The sequence below is a fragment of the Mesoplodon bidens genome (genome assembly GCF_964165515.1).
Source record: "Mesoplodon bidens genome assembly, chromosome: 9".
NCBI classification, from domain to species: Eukaryota; Metazoa; Chordata; class Mammalia; order Artiodactyla; family Ziphiidae; genus Mesoplodon; species Mesoplodon bidens.
The window spans coordinates 64149197-64167043 of NC_138166.1; the positions used below are offsets into that span (position 1 = coordinate 64149197).

At 34.6% G+C, this 17847-nt stretch overlaps 1 protein-coding gene across 3 annotated transcripts in view; it reads right to left on the bottom strand.

Moving 5' to 3' along the window:
* DPY19L1 (dpy-19 like C-mannosyltransferase 1) overlaps window positions 1-17847 on the bottom strand; it is a 97912-nt gene that overhangs the window by 17773 nt on the left and 62292 nt on the right. For all 3 annotated transcript variants that reach the window (XM_081244983.1, XM_081244984.1, XM_081244982.1), the window contains exons 11-16: window positions 16190-16276; window positions 13983-14042; window positions 13354-13434; window positions 7501-7602; window positions 2761-2832; window positions 776-825 (exon numbers count right to left, since the gene is read on the bottom strand). In XM_081244983.1, the coding sequence (XP_081101109.1) occupies window positions 776-825; window positions 2761-2832; window positions 7501-7602; window positions 13354-13434; window positions 13983-14042; window positions 16190-16276 (452 nt within the window). The remainder of the gene's footprint in view (window positions 1-775; window positions 826-2760; window positions 2833-7500; window positions 7603-13353; window positions 13435-13982; window positions 14043-16189; window positions 16277-17847) is intronic.

The following is a 17847-nucleotide window of genomic DNA, read 5'->3' on the forward strand; positions in this document are numbered from 1 at the left end:
AGGAGATCTGTGGAACATTAGTGTAGCAGAAAAGGGAAAATGGGAATTTTTTTTTTCTCAATTGCCCATTTGAGTCTTTCACTCATTTTTCAAATGGGTTTTTAGTATTTTTCTTATTAATTTATAGCAGTTCTTTATGTATGATGGTCATAAGGGCCTTGTTATAATTTGCAACTATTTTCTCCAAGTTGTATTTTTCTTTGAACAGTGCTTACAGTATTTTACCAAACCAAAGAATTTATCTGGTCAACCTTGTCAATCTTTCTTTCTAGCTTATAGGCTTTATGTCATACTTAACAAGGCGTCTCTAACCCTAAAATTATAAAAATAATCCCTTGGTTCATTTATGAGTTTCATTTTTTTTCTATATTTAAATCTTTGCTCCATCTGGAATTTATTTTATGTAAAAATGAGGTATGGGTCCACTTTTACATTTCCCTGCTCTTCTCTCAAAAAGCTGTCCATTGGTCCTAAAACCATCAACAGAGTAATTTGTTTTCCCTGCCAAACTGAAGCACAAAGCTGTATCCTTCAAGTATAGATTAGTATAGGGCTACAGTCAGCTCATACTGGATGGGATTTGGGGAATGAATAAGTGATGTGCTGAGCTCTACACAAATGGGGAATAATGAGAAAAGCGGAGAAGGGGGATGGCAACAATCGAAACACCAATTAACAAATGTTGAGTGTACAACATGTAACTATAAAATTAATATACCATAAATAACTACTTAATAAACAGAGGAGGCAACAAAATCATTAATGGCATATTTACCTTATATGTGTTTGTTGTTTAGTTAAGACACCCCACATGTCACTAATAATCTGCAAATAGATTTTTAAACATTTTATAACAGCTGTATTGGGAAAAAGAACATTTCAAATAATGTATCTTCTAAACTTTCAAACTTTTATTTACTTAAAAATACAAAAGTATGGAGATAAGAAGTAATTCAGAAAATAGTAATTACAACAACAAAATCTTACATTTGTACAGTACTTCATCATATCTATATCCAACCCTGTTCAGATAAGTTTTATTATCCTCATTTTAAAAATGAGCAACAGGCTCAGAAGGATTAAATGATCTCCCTAAAGGTGGACAACAACTAAGAAGGGTCTTGAAACTTGACCTTTTGGCTTCCCATTCACCTTTAAGTGAATTCCACCATGCCCAGGTTGTTGGCAATGCCTCTCCTTAATTATACACACACATAACTGGAGAACTGGCTCAGAGACTAAGCACAACTAACTAAACACTGTGCTTTCATATTTAGCAGTCACTGGGAAGTCATCTAATCTGAAATCCTGTCCCCAATGTGGATGTCCTCTGTGACACTGCCTGATAGGTTTTAATTCAGCCCTTGGAAGAACCACCTAGCTGCTGATTAAACCTATAACACTTTCCTCATCAGTCCAGACCAATGCTGGTCAAAAGCCCTAACTCCTAGAATTGGCCATAATATTAAGGAGCCAAAATGAGTATAATCTTATTTCCAAGTGGTAGCCTTTTAAGTCTTTGAAAAGAATTATCCTCTTTCCATTTAAGTCTTTCTCCTTTACATCAAACATCCCACTTTCTTTGACCCCAATCTAGTCATTTTCATCATCTCTAGCCATCCAGGTTGCTATCTTTTTAATACATTCTGGATTGCCAACATCTAGCATTTTTTTTTTTACCTACTGGGTGCCCACCCACATAAAGAAAGCAAAGGAAGCAAAGAGCACAGAGCCTGGCATACAGCAGAAATTGACTAACCATAAACTGACAAGATTTAAAAAGGGCTGTGGGACTACAAAGCTGAATACTATACAACACTCAATGAGGGGGGGTAAAGGTACAGTCTGATTCTCTCTTCCCTTGCTTTTTTAATGGACATGATGTGAGGCTGGTAATAACCTCTCTGACCTTACAATTTTGCATTTGTCAAAATGGAAATAATAATATCTGTGTACCCCACAATGCTGTTGAAGAACCAATTGAAATAAGGTATATGAAATGTTTTGGGAGATTATAAATATATGATGTAAATAATAATTATAGTACAGAATATTCTACAAATATATGACACTGTAGTAACACAAAAATGATAGCTACAAATCAGAAAACTTTTAGGGTCTATCATTTTGATTACAGACTAACCCCAATTCATTCTCTTAAAACACCTGTAGTTACAGAGTTCACCAACTCTTAAAAGAAAAAAAGAGGGACTATTACATCACTCTTTACTGAAGATTGGAACCTCCCTGGACTTAAAATTTCATTATCAAAGTCAAGTTGGGAGTCTATTTTATCAAGTTTAGTAATACACTGTTAATATTCTATTTTTTCCTTTTGATTAATAATAAACTCTATCCAGAAGTTAATACTGCACAAATGACTTAGAATGGCATATATTAAATATTTTAAAGAAATATTACATAAAAGTTAAAAGTGAATCAGTAATAATTTACATAAGCAAAAACAACTGTATCTGCATCAATATGGTTCCTCTGATCCTATCTTACAAAATACATGACTATCAAAACTTGAGCATCCTTTCCATAGGTCTACTTTATACTGACAACTAGCACAATGTTTTTAAGGCTTATAAATGTTCATCAAAGGCTATTAGTAAGAAAATACAGAATGTGTTTCAATAAATCTATATAAAATATTGTATTAGATTAACATGTAGCCTAGTATATGTAACTACACAAGAAATGAAGAAATAAGAAAATGTTCTATTACGAGAAAGTGCTCTTAAGTGATAGACCTACCTTTCTAATGATTGCAATAAACACGACAAGAACAACTGGAAGCAATAATGTCTTTGTATACCTCAGTGGAGTCTGAAATTCAAAGAGATGTTTCGTTAGAAGAAAAGATTATTTCAAATGAAATTTCAAATCATGATCCAAGTGAATTTTAAAACATGTTAGTAAAGAAACATAAGCATTCACCCATCTAGGGTCCAATCTACCCACTGACTTCCATCGTAAAAATGAAGATGCATTTCCATAGAAACGAACTTCCCCAAAATGTTGAGTTGAAAACACTAACAAATACAGTTCCCAAACACTTGTAAGAGTAAAACATGACTAGAAAGACTACTGTTCACTTTTGCACACTACTTTTCTAACTAGAGAGCATAACTTATTATTCACCTAGGGTCAGCAGAACTCCTTTAAATGGCATGAGCTTTTACTGTGCATTTTATCTGGGATAAAAATCATAACCATGATCTCCAGATACACACACACACACACACACACACACACACACAATAATGACTAATGTTTATAAGAGGAATAAGAACATTTTTACGTTTTCTTTGGTAACAGATAAAAAACTACAGAAAAATTTTTTTTACTAAAAAAGCCCCACACATTGTAATTCTATACAACTCTCGATAATTTGAGATCACAGTCTTAAACAATCGTGGGCTTGAAATTTCTAAATTGCAATTGATTTGCTTATTACCAACACTTTCCCTCAGAAAAATAATCTTACATCATTAAGTAAAATGATGTGTGCTTTCCCCAATATGTTTATAAAGAGAAATCTAGCTTCAACCATATTAAAAATGCTGGTACATTTTAATTCTACAAAGTATACAGTAAGTAGCATTTTCTGATTTCCCTCTCCTTAGTCCAATTTTCTCACTATTCTGTATTAGACAAGTAATTTTCATAATTCATTATATAAAATGCATTCTTCATGAGTTAGAAATTCCATTAAAAAGAGAATTTTTATGTTTTCATTTTACTATTTACCTTTATAAACATTTGCATGTTATTAAATATATTTCTATTTTGTAATTTTTAAGTTATGTTTTAACCTACACAAAAGTCATAACTAAAACTATTTTTTTTATAGATCTATACTTTCAAATTTTATTTACTTTTTTGGCCACACTGCATGGCATGCGGAATTTTAGTTCCCCAACCAGGGATCAAACCCATGCCCCCTGCAGTGGAAGCGCAGAGTCTTAACCACTGGCCCACCAAGGAAGTCCCCTAAAACTATTTTATTATTTTAAAAGTTAGACATTTGCTAGTAACAGTTAACAATAAATATAAGAAAAGTAGTAAGATACAGATGTTTAGTTTAAAAAGGAAGTATGTCAAAATTGTGTTAAAAGTATTTAACAAAATTTAATAAGGAGTTCAAACAATTTTAACATTATATTCCAAAAGTTTATTTAAAAGGTGTTTTTAAAATATTTCTTTTAAAAAGAAAATCATATTAGCATCAGATTTTCATAGCAACACTTTAGACCAGAATATAGTAGAGTAATTTATTTAGGATTCTCAAGGAAAGATAGGTGAGCCAAAGATTTTGTATCTAGCCAAACTGACCTTCACACATAAAAGCCACTGATAAAATATTTTGAGCATGTAAAAATTCAGGGATTACTGCTCCCATGAGCCCTTCCTGAGGAATCCACTGGAGAGTAATCTTCACACAGCCAAGGAATGTGTTCTTCGATCCTACAACTCATAGTGTACAATAAAAACAATGATCTACAGAACTACGACAATGATGGGGATATAAAGGTGACAGAAGAGTATGAGAGGTTATACGTGCTGACAATGAAGATACAATGGGACTCATAAAAATGGTGTAAGAGGGGGAGAGTATATAAGAAGTAAAATAATCTCCCTGATTATAGTATTACAATAAACTAGAAATGGGTGGGAATAGGCATGGGGCAAGAAACAACTAGCTAAGTCCAGTATAACTCTCAGGAGGAAACCGATAGAAGGGACTAAGGTTAATATATACAAGTATTAATATAAAGGAAACAAAATTATAAAACTTCCTCAATGCCAAAAGATACACCAGAGAGAGGGTATGCACAGAACAAATGCAAACCACACAGTGAGAGATGTATGCACGTGTGTGTGTGTCCTATTAGAACTGTAAGTTCTTTTATTTTAATATTTCTTGTAATTGTTGATTTTATTCTAAGCATAAAAGTTACATATGCTCATTGTGAAAACTAGAAAATGGAGAAAAAATAAAGGAGACAATGAATTTCACATTATAATCAGTTATGAGCATTTCCTCCCGGATGGATTGTATGTTCACATTTGCTCATTTCTGCATATGTGGCGGGGGGGGGGATGTGTTTTTGGTGCTGGGAAAGGGTGAGAGCCTTTGGTAACTTTTTTTTATTGATTTGAACAAGCTCCTATACTAATTATATTAACCTCTAGTTTCATTTATTATATTTATTGCAAAAATCATCCCAGTTAGTCATTTCCTTTTTAATTTTTGTAATATTTAATGTACAGATGTTTTAAGTTACATGCAGACAAATCTATTAATCGTTCTCATATATGTTTTGCACTTGTATTATGCTCATTAATAATGAAGTTAATATTTATTGAAATTTTTCTCAAATTAATTTTTCAGGCTTCATTTATATTTAACACATTAACTGAAATGAAGTTTGGTGTATAATATGATACAAGGCTTTAACCTGACTCCCCACCCCAATTCAATTTTTCAAAGAATATTCATGAAATAATGCATCTTTTAACCATTTATTGATATATTATGTGGTGCTCTCTTCACTTTATACTAAGTACATACGCATAAACACAGTTAAGTACCTACACATGGGTCTATCCAGCATTGTCCGTTTTTGGTCATAATGTTCCTGTTTTGGTATCCTTGTACTTTAAATACTATTGCTTTCCATTTTCATATCTAAAAAGCAAAGATCCCCCTCACTGTTTTCACTTTTTTTTTTAGTAGCACAATACAATTAAAATATGATTATTATAGAAAATTTAGAAGATGCAAATTACAAAAAAAGTTAATCACTGATTATCTCTCCACCAAAAAAACCACTGTTAAAATTTTGGTCTCTTACACTTTATTCTATGTAAATTACAAAAAAAAAAAAAAAAAAAAAAGTTAATCACTGATTATCTCTCCACCAAAAAAACCACTGTTAAAATTTTGGTCTCTTACACTTTATTCTATGTGTGCTAATTATAGGTCAATAAGATCGGACCATTTTGCTCAACCCATTATACATCTTAAGTGTCTTTCCATATCGGTATGATATCATGTTAAATTGTTCCCTCTTCCCCGCTATATGGATGTACCATACAAGTGATGCCCTCTCTGAACTGGCACCGTGCTCTCTCTCTATAGCATCATCCCTGTGAAGGTACCTATGGAGATGAGGAATGGCAGGCTGGACACAGCTTTGCCATTTTCTTCAAATTGACTGAAGGCATCTTATGCCTCAATAAACAATTTCTTTTATCACATAACTGATGGTTCATACTCTCAGGTTGCAACAGCGTGTATATCCTCAATAATGTTAAAGGATTTCCACTGAGTCCTAATTTCTCTGTTGATTTCTATACTCTACTTCCTTTACCACCTTCTTGAAAGAGTCTTGATCTGCTATAAGCATGCATTTTAAAGCCTTGCAAGATACTTTTCCTTAGTTTCTTTCAGCAGGTTCAACACTATCATTTGTACACTTTTTATCAGCCATTATGTGTCAAAACCATTTGCCAGAACACAGGAAATGAAGACTGATAGGTCACTGGAGTAAACAGTACATCTGCAGGACATGCTCAACTCAGAATGTCTAGTTGGTAAAAGTCTGCTGTGTGGTGCACTCTCCTCCACTGGTCTGTAATTTAGGACATGGGCTAACCCAGTGGAGATCGGGGAAAATGAATGTGTCAACAGAGGACTGTTGGCCACTTCCATATATATACACACACACAGCTTTGAAGAAAAATGTCTGACAGATAATAAAATATCATCATAAATTGGGTCCACATGGGTGGTGTGAAAAAAAGACATATATATACACATGTCTGTTGAACCAAACTAGCTCATAAAGTATTGCAAAATGGTATTTAATATAAAATATCTTAAAATATCAAAGTACTTTCCTATGTATCTCCTTTTGTCCTCACAATATCTATCTGTAGCATACTACCAGAAACTAGTAAGCTACAACTCAAAGAATGAGAGTCACTTGTTCAAGAACATCAAGTAATATCGCAGACTTCTGTCTCACTATCCACTAAACTACTCTCTGGTTTCCTTCTAAACACCTGAACACAGTTTTAGAAACAAAATGTTGTTGGAATGAAGAACTTATACTGAATGATATTTCAAAGCTATGAGATCATTCAAACAAACAACTACAAAGTGAGTGGAAACTTAAAAGCTTGAGAGCTTCACTGAACTAATGCTATCCCTAAAAAGAGGCAACTTGAAATGCCTCTGTGTTTACTCATCCTAAAACTATTGCTAGACTGAATGCATGTTTCTAAATTATCAAAATAAGAAAAGACCATATATTTCAGGAAGCTGTATTAATGTAAATAGGAATACCTTCCTTTAAGCTGCCAGGTTTTCCTTTTCCTTCAAACTGAGATAAGAGCACAGAGGTAAGAATCTGAATAACAGGAGCACCCTTTATGAAAAATGAATGGACCAAAACCTAAGGAAAGAAAGGAGAAATCACATCTTACCTCCTTCTCCATAAAATCAAACTCCGCTGCACAGGTATATAATAAAGTGTCAAAATCCTTGTAACTGAAGAATTTTGATGTTAATAAGTTGCCAATATGAGCCTAGTAAGGAATAAAGGGAGATACCATTAGATTATGCCGTATATTGTAATAATGCATTTTAATCTTAATAGTACCTAAAAGTAGTTTCCACTGCATGACAGAGCTTGCTGTTCCCACACCTGGCTACTTCTGGACCCTCCAACTTCACAGTCTCCCTTCTACTGCTGACAAGTGATAGTTCCAACAACACCCTGCCGTCCACGCTCCATCATCAACATTCCAAAGGCTTTTATCCTTGGGTTTTCCCTGCTCAAGGTGTTAAACCTGGTGAAATACACTACACAGTATCCAGTAGGCTTGGTAACACACACAGGCATCTGTCAATCACAAAGGGACAACGTGTGATAGAGCAAAGCAAAGCAAACGTTAATTCAGATTTCTGAAAAGGGGTTGGAAAAGACTTTTTGAAAGAAGTAGAAAATGGGCAGGCCTTGGAATAAAACACACCTTTTGCCTCACAATCAGCAACTGTGTAATTCTTCACATGTCACCAAGTGCTCACACTTATATCACCTAACTTACTTCCCACAAGAAGCCATGTGAGGAAGCTGGAATTGTTTTCATTTAACAAATGAGAAAACATTTGCCAAACTTTCAATTCATTATTGTCTAAAAGAGCAAGAAGAGCAAGAACCATAGAAAAGGGGATAAATTATAACTGAAACACATCATGACTAAAACCCTAAACAATACCTAAATGAAGTAGGGGGTCAGGGAGTGAGTAGGAACTATAAAGGGTGGTGGGATATGCTGAAGAATCTCAAATGCTCTGTCTCCTGGGGAAGAAATGTATTCTGATAAGTTTAAGAGATCAATAGGAGGGAGAGTACATAGGTCTAAAATAGCATACACAAACTACCTATCCACTGAAAAGGAAAAGAATCTAAAAAGAAAGTAAAATGTTTGGAAAATCTCAAATAAAATGAAAGAAGTAAGTCCTAATATAATGATAACTGCCATAAACGTAAAAAGGTTAAATTCACTAACTAAAGGACAGGTGCTCAAGTTGGATTTAAGGGGAAAAATTCAATATCATATTGTCTACAAAAGACAAAGTTAAAAGTATGCAGAAAGGTTGAAAACAGACAAAGAGAACAAGATATACCAGATAAAATGAACCAAAGAAATCTGGGTTAGCTACTGTAATGTCTCACAAAACTAAATTCAAACAAAAATATATGAAAAAAGACAACAAAATGACATTATATGCTGATAAAACAAACAGCAAAGCCAGGTTATACATATCATGAACATATAATATTTGCAATTAACAGTATAGATTCAAAGTGTATAGAAGAACAACTGAAAAACTCTGTAGGAAGAAAAAGTTGACAATGTTCATTGGAAATGTTAAATATTTCCCTCTAAAGTAGAAAAAGCAGTTAAATGTTAACATAAAATCTGAATATTAATAAGCTCACAAACAGAGAATACAAACTTCACAAAGAGAGACTATATGTTACCCTCAAACACAAGTAAAAAGTTTTTTAATGTTCACATCCTATGCCACAATAAATCTCAATGAATTTATATAATGCAAATTATTTTTTTCTAATCATAAATGCAGCAAAATTGGAAAATGGTAACTAGGAATGGCTTTAAAAATCCTTTCAGCTAGAAACTGAATAACATAAAACTTTTTAGGTTAAAAAGAAAGTCGCAAAATAGTTAATTTGTAAGACACACAAAAAAGTACTACTTAGAGGAAAATTTACAGATTTAAAATGCATTTATCAGAAAATAAGAGAGGTGAAAACAAGAGCCAAGCACTTTCACTCAACCATCAGAAAATGCTACAGAACAATCCCAGAGAAATGAGAAGAAAAGAAATGAGGGTGACAGAACTCAATTACAAAGAGAAATACAAGAAAACCGAGGAAGACTTTAAAGGAGTGGTACTTTGAAAATATTAATATAATAAATAGAAAGTAGAAAAAATAGTAAAAAAATAAAAAGCAGGTCTTTATAGATTAATATAATATTGATTCCAAATCCACACAAAAGACAATTCACATATATGCAAAAAATTTCAATAAGAATTTTTCGCTAACTGAATTCTACAATATTTTTTTTAATTTGATGATATATATGAAATGGGTGAGTTTCCTCTAAAGACATAAAACACCAATAGATTCCTACAGAAAGTGGATTTGTAACAGAAAAATCTCCCATGAACAAAACTCCAGATCCTGAGGGCTTCACTGTCAAATTCTAACAAACCTTTAAGGAAGACATAATATCAATTCTTACAAATTCTCATTAAAAATAGGAGATTGAACATTTCCCAATAATTCTGGAAGGCTGCATTACCTTGAAACTAAAACCAGGTAAAAACATCACAAGAAAATAAAACTACAGACTAATATCCCCATAAATATCAGCAAAAGTCCTTAAAAATATTAGCCAACCAAATGCAGCAATATTTAGAAAAACTAATACATTGTAAACAAGTGAGGTTATCTGAGAAATATAAGGCTGGATCAACACGCAAAAATCAATGAATATGGGGACTTCCAGATATGGCAGAGGAAGAAGTTAGTAAATCCCCTCTTTCAATAACAACTATGAAATTGGACAAAACTGTCAAAAACCATATTAGGATCAAGTAATTAATCAAAAGGAAAACAAATGGAGAAACATGCATTCACAAAAAAACTGATGAGGGACTTCCCAGGTGGCGCAGTGGTTAAGAATCCGCCTGCCAATGCAGGGGACACGGGTTTGAGCCCTGGTCTGGGAAGATCCCACATGCCATGGAGCACCGCCACAACTACTGAGCCTGCCCTCTAGAGCCTGCAAACCACAACCACTGAGCCTATGTGCCACAAGTACTGAAGCCCGCATGCTCTAGGGCCCACGTGCCACAACGATTGAGCCCGCATGCTGCAACTACTGAAGTCCACGTGCCTAGAGCCCATGCTCCGCAACAAGAGAAGCCACCACAATGAGAAGCCCGCACACCGCAACGAGTAGTCCCTGCTTGCCATAACTAGAGAAAGCCCACGCAGAGCAACGAAGACCCTATGCAGCCAAAAAACCCCCAAAAAACTGATGAGCTCTGGGTGGAAATAGTGGGAGTCTGTGGCATTTTGCTTTGGCCGCTCCCACCCATCATTACATCACCTCTGCTTCCCCCAGCTTGGTCAGCCCAACGGTCCTACCTGGGTGGGGTTGGCCATGAAAAGCAGAACCTTTGCTACTGAAAGGAGCTGACTTGTTTGGGGGCAGAGAGCAAAAAATCTATGCACCATCAGTAAAAGCAGCAAACTCAGAAGGAAGTGAAAGGCAGAAGTTCACAGCTCTGCCAGCTTAGGGTTACAGTACTCGTTTGGTGAACAGTAGACTGGCAGACTAGCTAGACATTTTACAGAGATTCTGAAAAGGAGACAACCAATGACGGGAGACAAGTTCTCACATCCCTGGTGCACTGGAAAGTTGTCCACAGAGGCTGGGGGGATCCAAGAGAGCCCAAGCTCTCTACAAATCTATGACTGACTGGGAGGTGGTATGCATATTCATGGGAGATCCAAGGTGGGCATGGCAGAAAGGAAAAGATGAGACAAACTTGCTGTTCAGATGAGAGTTAACATAGTAGGTCTGAAGGGGATCCTTTGAAAAACCTGCTTGCAAGGTTGACCCTTAGCTGGCATCAGGGAACTTGAATTCCGGAAGGCTCCCATCACCCTAAATGATAATAGTAGCTTATACTGAACACCTACATTCTTTCTGGGAGTTTGGAATTTTGATAACGTGCTAGGCAGAGGATGCCTATGTTACCAGCCCCCAATAAAAACCTTGGGGCACTTAGTACTGAGCTTCCCTGGTATACAACATCAGGATTTTACCACGAAAAATGTTGACAGGAGCAAGGATGGGAAATCCAGGATAGACCGAGAAATGCCTCGCTGGGTTCCTAAAGGACAGGAAGTGTGTGTCTAATTAACAGATAAGGGTGGGTGGAAATGCTTCTCAAGAGCCATGTGGCCTTGCCATTCTCTTCCTTTGACCAATGTTAAAATTAAGAATTTATGAGCTGATGTCCTTGATCAATGTTACAGATTTCTAGAAATACTAAAGCTGCAACTAACTTATTTCTGATTTGGAAATAACTTTTTACAGCATTTTTTTTTTTTTTTTGGCCCTGCTGCAACATCAGGCTATGACAGAAATGACAATAGTCACTTTAACCTGAATTAATACTTTAACCGGCTTGTCTTCCCCCAGTGAGTAGACAGATTCCATAAACCCAGGACTTGGGCTCTTTCCCTTTTCTTCCTGCTCATTCTCTACATCCTGGCTGACTCAATCACCACTTAGTGCTCATCTTCACAGTTGACTTCTAGGAGCCTTCCCTGATTCTTCCTGTGTATTCCTGCAGCACTCTATACTTATTTTCTTTAATGAATTTTTAAAAAATACATTTTGAATTTTTAAAATTTTATTTTATATTTTTATTTTATTTTATTTTTGGCTATGCCATGTGGCATGCAGGATCTTTAGTTCCCTGACCAGGGGTAGAACCTGTGCCCACTGCAGTGGAAGCACGGAGTCTTAACCACTGGACCACCAGGGAAGTCCCACTCTGTACTTATTTTTATTGGAGCTTTCATTACACTGTATTATAGTTGCCAGAAATTGTCCCTGTCTCCCACTAGACCATGTCTTATTCAGTTCTGTATCTCTAGGATGCATTCTACTACCAGGCACATAGCAGGTACATTGAATGAATGAATAAATAAATGCATTTTAGACTATACTTTTAAACTTTTAAAATATCTTTCACAGGTTGTAGACCACCCCTTTAATAGCCCATTGTTTTCAATCTTTTTTAAGCAAACAATTCCTTTGTTCATATGAAAACATGTATAAATGTCCACTATGTAAGAGATTAAAGCAAGACTATCCTGGGTGAAGAGGGGCTGGCAGGGGCACTGAGAAGTAGATGGACCCCACCAAAGAGTCCTTGAAGTCCCAGAACTTCACAGAACTCAGTTTCAAAACCACAACCTTAATCTATTACAGAAGGAAGAAAGACCATCAATTAAAATAAATTACAGAAAAAAATATGTGGCTTACTTTACTCTCTCCATGTTGGTTGGTATCCTGCTCTCTCTTTTAATTTAATTAATGTGCTTACCAAAACATCAAAATAAAATAGGCAAAACAAAATTATAGATCGAGTGAATCTTTACAGTTATAAAGCAGAATTCTTCTCATTTTATTTTCTCTCCTACCCAAATACCAAAAAAAAGCAAAACCAATAACAATAATAAAAATGTCTCTTAATAAGACTAACTTGGATTAAATTACCTACAAACCTTTCACAAGCATTGACTAGAAAACTGGAAGAAAAAGAGAATAAGTTATATGATCTATTCTTTAAGAGTCTCTGAAGCTGGCATCTTTATCTGTTACAAAAGGGGATTATAAAGAAACCAGAGAAAAATGACTGTAGAGGCCTTAAAATTTGAGCTTAAGTCTCTAGAGCTTTCTTACTTTAAAATTTTAGAATCTTTGTGATACAGAAAGACCAATAAAATATGAGAGTTATGTCAAGAAATTAATTTTGGAGAACAGACTATAGACATAGTCATATTTACTCTCTATTATAGTAAATAGATAAAATAACAGGTGAATAGACTTCACCTTAGAATTTGGCTTAAATAGTGGCATTTTAACAACTCTAGTAATTCATTCTTAGCCTGTTTGATTTATTTCAAGTCTTCCAAGTTTAAGCAAAAATACACTTACATCATCTGCAATGCCAAAGATTTTAGATGTCAAATACTTGAGTATGACAGTTCCAAATAACCAAAAACATCCTTGGATAACCTACAAAAGAAAAATATAGCAAAACAAAACTATAGCCATTGCACAGACATAGCCTAGGAAGAAAAAAATAAATCTTATGTACATGCCACATAATCACACGTGAAGTAATTATCTCTATATCCAAGAGAAAATGCCAAAAAGAATGCACCTTAAATTAAAATAAAGAATGTTACTCCAAAATCAAGGGGCTATCATCAAAAAGAAAAATATACACAATCTTGTTGTCAAAATGAATATATTTTATAGGAGATTTATACAGCAATTGCAGTTAAATTCCCCTTCTACTAACAGTTTCTTGCACATGCACTGCTCCTCAGAAAAAGCATGGGTAATACATAAAACTGAAATTCTTTAACTACCTATCCAATATTAATCTTAACTTGCTTCACGAAAAGAGCAATTTGGCACATTAAAATTGAGCCCTAATATGTTATAAAACTGTTAGATCCTCTGCATTATATAGGACAGTTCCTTGAAAGTAAAACATAAAACCAATGATATATTTTAGAGAAGGAAAAACATATACATTCAAATAGATTGATTCTTACCCATAAACTAAGTTCAGATACATTTATTTTCAGGAAACATGGTTTCATTGCCAGTAAACCCTGCATGCAGAAAATAACATAGCATACAGTTAATACTTACAGACACAAATTCAGGTACCAAAAAAATACTTCTAAATAATAAGACTCTCAAGAATCTAAAATTCAGCACACTTTCAGTGTTTCACATAGAATCACCACAGGCTCATTTGATTTCAAGAAGCCCTGTTTTATCCAGAGTATTTTAGGTCAGTTAGTCACTTTGTAAAGTTGAAAACAGAATCTCCATACATAAATTTCTATGATTGATTTCTATGACTGGTTCTGATTTACCTAAGAACCAAAAAGTATATAATAATTTCAGAATTTTAGACAGGTGTCTTATAGTTACAAGATTTTTCTTAAGTTAAATATTACTAACTCCTTGAAAAAACTACAAATGAGTTTTTAACAGATCAACTAAATACTTCTCCTATCAAATCTTATTTCTTTCCAGGTACATAATAGACTCCCAAAGTATAGTACCTATACAGATCTAAATCTACTTCAAACCTGGCAAAAATATGCTTAGAGATCAAAACATAAATACATGAACCCAAATTAAATCTTTTCAGAAGTTTCTGAATGTCTGAGAACACAAAATGTGTTACAATTAAGGTTTCAAAGTGATACAGAAATAAAAACAGGCAAATGTGTGTTTATAGTTAAATATGCAAAAACATGCTATATTCTGTACCTGTTGCCATCATTTACTTTTATACACCAAAATACGTGAAATATGCATAATGCTTAATCCATACCTAAGACACACCTCAGTGTCAAGCACCTAGTAGGAAACCTGACACACTGTAGGTGCTCAATAGATCTGAAGAGAAATTTCCTGCAAAATGTACTTATGATTAGATTTACTGATAGGAAATCTTCCATTCAATGTACTTGTGTACTGTACAAAAGTAACAAGAGTCATGTATTTTACTCTGAGTAATAGCAGGACTTCCCCATGTACACATTTAAATATAGAATTGAGTCCATTGACACATTTCCTAATTACAAACAAAATTCATGACTGTAAGAACTATCACTAATCTCACAGCACAGCAACTCAGTTACTGGGTTTTTGTTTTTGTTTTTTGTTTTTGTCATTGTTGAAAGCACAGCATCACCACATGCTAACTGCTAATTTCTGTGCCTAAGTATACTCAAGTCACACAACCTGAAAAGGGTGGTGGCCCAGATTGGGAAGAGGTATACTCCTGGGAAATGGGATCTTAAATAAATATTACTTGTAAAATCAGACAAAGAAATAGCAGATTCCAAATCTGTTAATGGGTTCTAGAAATCAAGAAAGACAAAATGATCTGAGTTACTTAAATGGTTATTCAAGAAGTAGAAAACATTTCAGTTAAGACAGTGCACTGTGCTTTCATCTTCAAAAAACCAGCCTAATACTAAAGCACATGCATGTTAAATATAAGGAATAATTTTTTTCCTCTTAGGTTTGCAAAACATTGTAATGGAGAAACCCACTGGCAAAAAAAAAAAAAAAGGAGTAACCACCTCTGGAAGTCCTTAAATTTAGAGAGACTTATATTTAGAAAGTCATCCTGCCAAAAGTGGCAGAAGGAGTTAGATAACCTTTTACCTTTTGCTCTAATTCTATAAGACAGTCTCCCCATAATCTAAATCTGTTCTTGGTAGTGATCTAGTAAAATATTACTGAATCATTACCTGATTTAAACTATCTGAATAATTCATACAAATAGACACGAGGGGAAAAAACTAAAAATACAAGGCCTTAAGCCTCTGATCACAGTGGAACAAGGAGAGACTGCTTGAGATGCCAGAGGGAGGAAAGGGGGTCAGAAAGTGGAGCAGGAATAGGATAAACACTGAAAAGAGGGGAGGAGACAAGAAAAAGAGGAAGGCATAAAAACCATTTTAAAATGAACTCTAGGACCAAAAGTTAGGTGACAGAAAAGATGAGGAAAGGACAGATTGGGACTGTGAAGCAAAGCACTATGTTTTCCAGTATTAACTTTTGTTGTGTTTCTTTGGAAATGAGAACTTAAACACATTATCACATATAGATGTATTCAGTAAGACACTTGAAACAGTTCTTGTAGAAAATCCCTCACAAATCTCAAGCCAGTGATAAAGAAACTGGTAAACCATTAGTTTCAAAAACAGATATTTACTTAAGGAACACTTACCCAAATAATTACCAAAGAGGAAGCATAATAAGAAGTTAATAACATTGAGTTTCCAAACATCAAAACAAAACAAAGTGCAAGAGAAATCTGGAAAAATCCAAGAAAAATATAATTAATACACAGAAAACAAAAAAAAATGATTTTATTCTGAAAATTGCACATGCCCATGATAAACAAAATTCAAACTGTTCAAAAGAGAATATACAAGGAAAACAGCCCGAATTCTATGCCACACTTCAAAACCCCAGAGATCACCACCAACAACAATTTTCTGTGCATCCTTATAGACATTCACATGTACAAATTCCAGTTTATAATTTTTTTTTAAAGAATAGATTTTATTTATTTTTGGTTGTGTTGGGTCTTCGTTACTGTGCGTGGGCTTTCTCTAGTTGTGTCGAGCGGGGGCTACTCTTAGTTGCGGTGCGCAGGCTTCTCACTGTGGTAGCTTCTCTTGTTGTGGAGCATGGGCTCCAGGTGCGCAGGCTTCAGTAGTTGTGGCACGTGGGCTCAGTAGTTGTGGCTCCCGGGTTCTAGAGCACAGGCTCAGTAGTCGTGGCACATGGGCTTAGTTGCTCTGTGGCATGTGGGAATCTTCCTGGACCAGGGCTCGAACCCGTGTCCCCTGCATCAGCAGGTGGATTCTTAACCACTGCGCCACCAGGGAAGTCCCCACTTTATAATTTTTTAAAACCACAAATGGAAACTTGGCCCAGAAGCTATGCTATTGCTTGCTTTTATTCTTAGTTTGTTTCAAAGAGCTTTACCTATCAATTCAAACCAATCTAACTCATTCTGTTGAGTAACTGAAAAAAGTACTCCACTCTAGAGATGTACTATAACTTATTTAACCAGTCCTCTGACTACTTCTGAAAACTTAAGTGCTTTCCAGTTTTGTTTTGTTTTGTTGTTAGTTTTGTTTTTCAAACACCGCTATGAAAAACACCCTTATTTTATGTATCTTATGTACATGTCAACACATTTATGGGATAAATTACTATCATGGAATAAATGAATCAACAATACACATATTTTAAAATTTGAGAAAATACTGACAAATTGCCATACAAAACACTGTACTCTCCACCAATAGGGCATGAGAGTTCCTGCTGATACGCACTCCTGCCAACACCGTGTATTATTCTTTCAAATATTTGCCAATCTAATCCAAAAAAAAAATGTTGCCTCATTGTTTCATTGTTCCATTCTTTTACTAGTGGGTGAGATAGCATCTTTTCTTCTATTTACTGCTTATATTGTTTTGTGTGTGTATGAATTGTCTATTCCTAGTGCCCATTTTTCTATTGGGCTTTGGTATTTTCCTTAAGCACTCTCTTCATATATGATAGAGCATAGCTCCTTACCAAGCAAACATATTATAAATATTTTCCCAATTCATTTTTATCTTTCTTTGTAGTATTTCTCTATTGTAGTTGCTTTCTACATTTTTATGTTAGTCAGTTTTTCATTCATTTCCTCTAAGTCTTCAGGATTTAACTCCATTATTAGAAAGCCTTTAAAAATAAAATAATCCATGTTTTCTTCTGGAAGTTTTATTTTTGATCCACATATATCAATTTCCATATGAATTTTATAATCAGCCTAGGTTTCAAAAATTGATATTTTTATTAGAATTACCTTATTCTACAAATGTACAT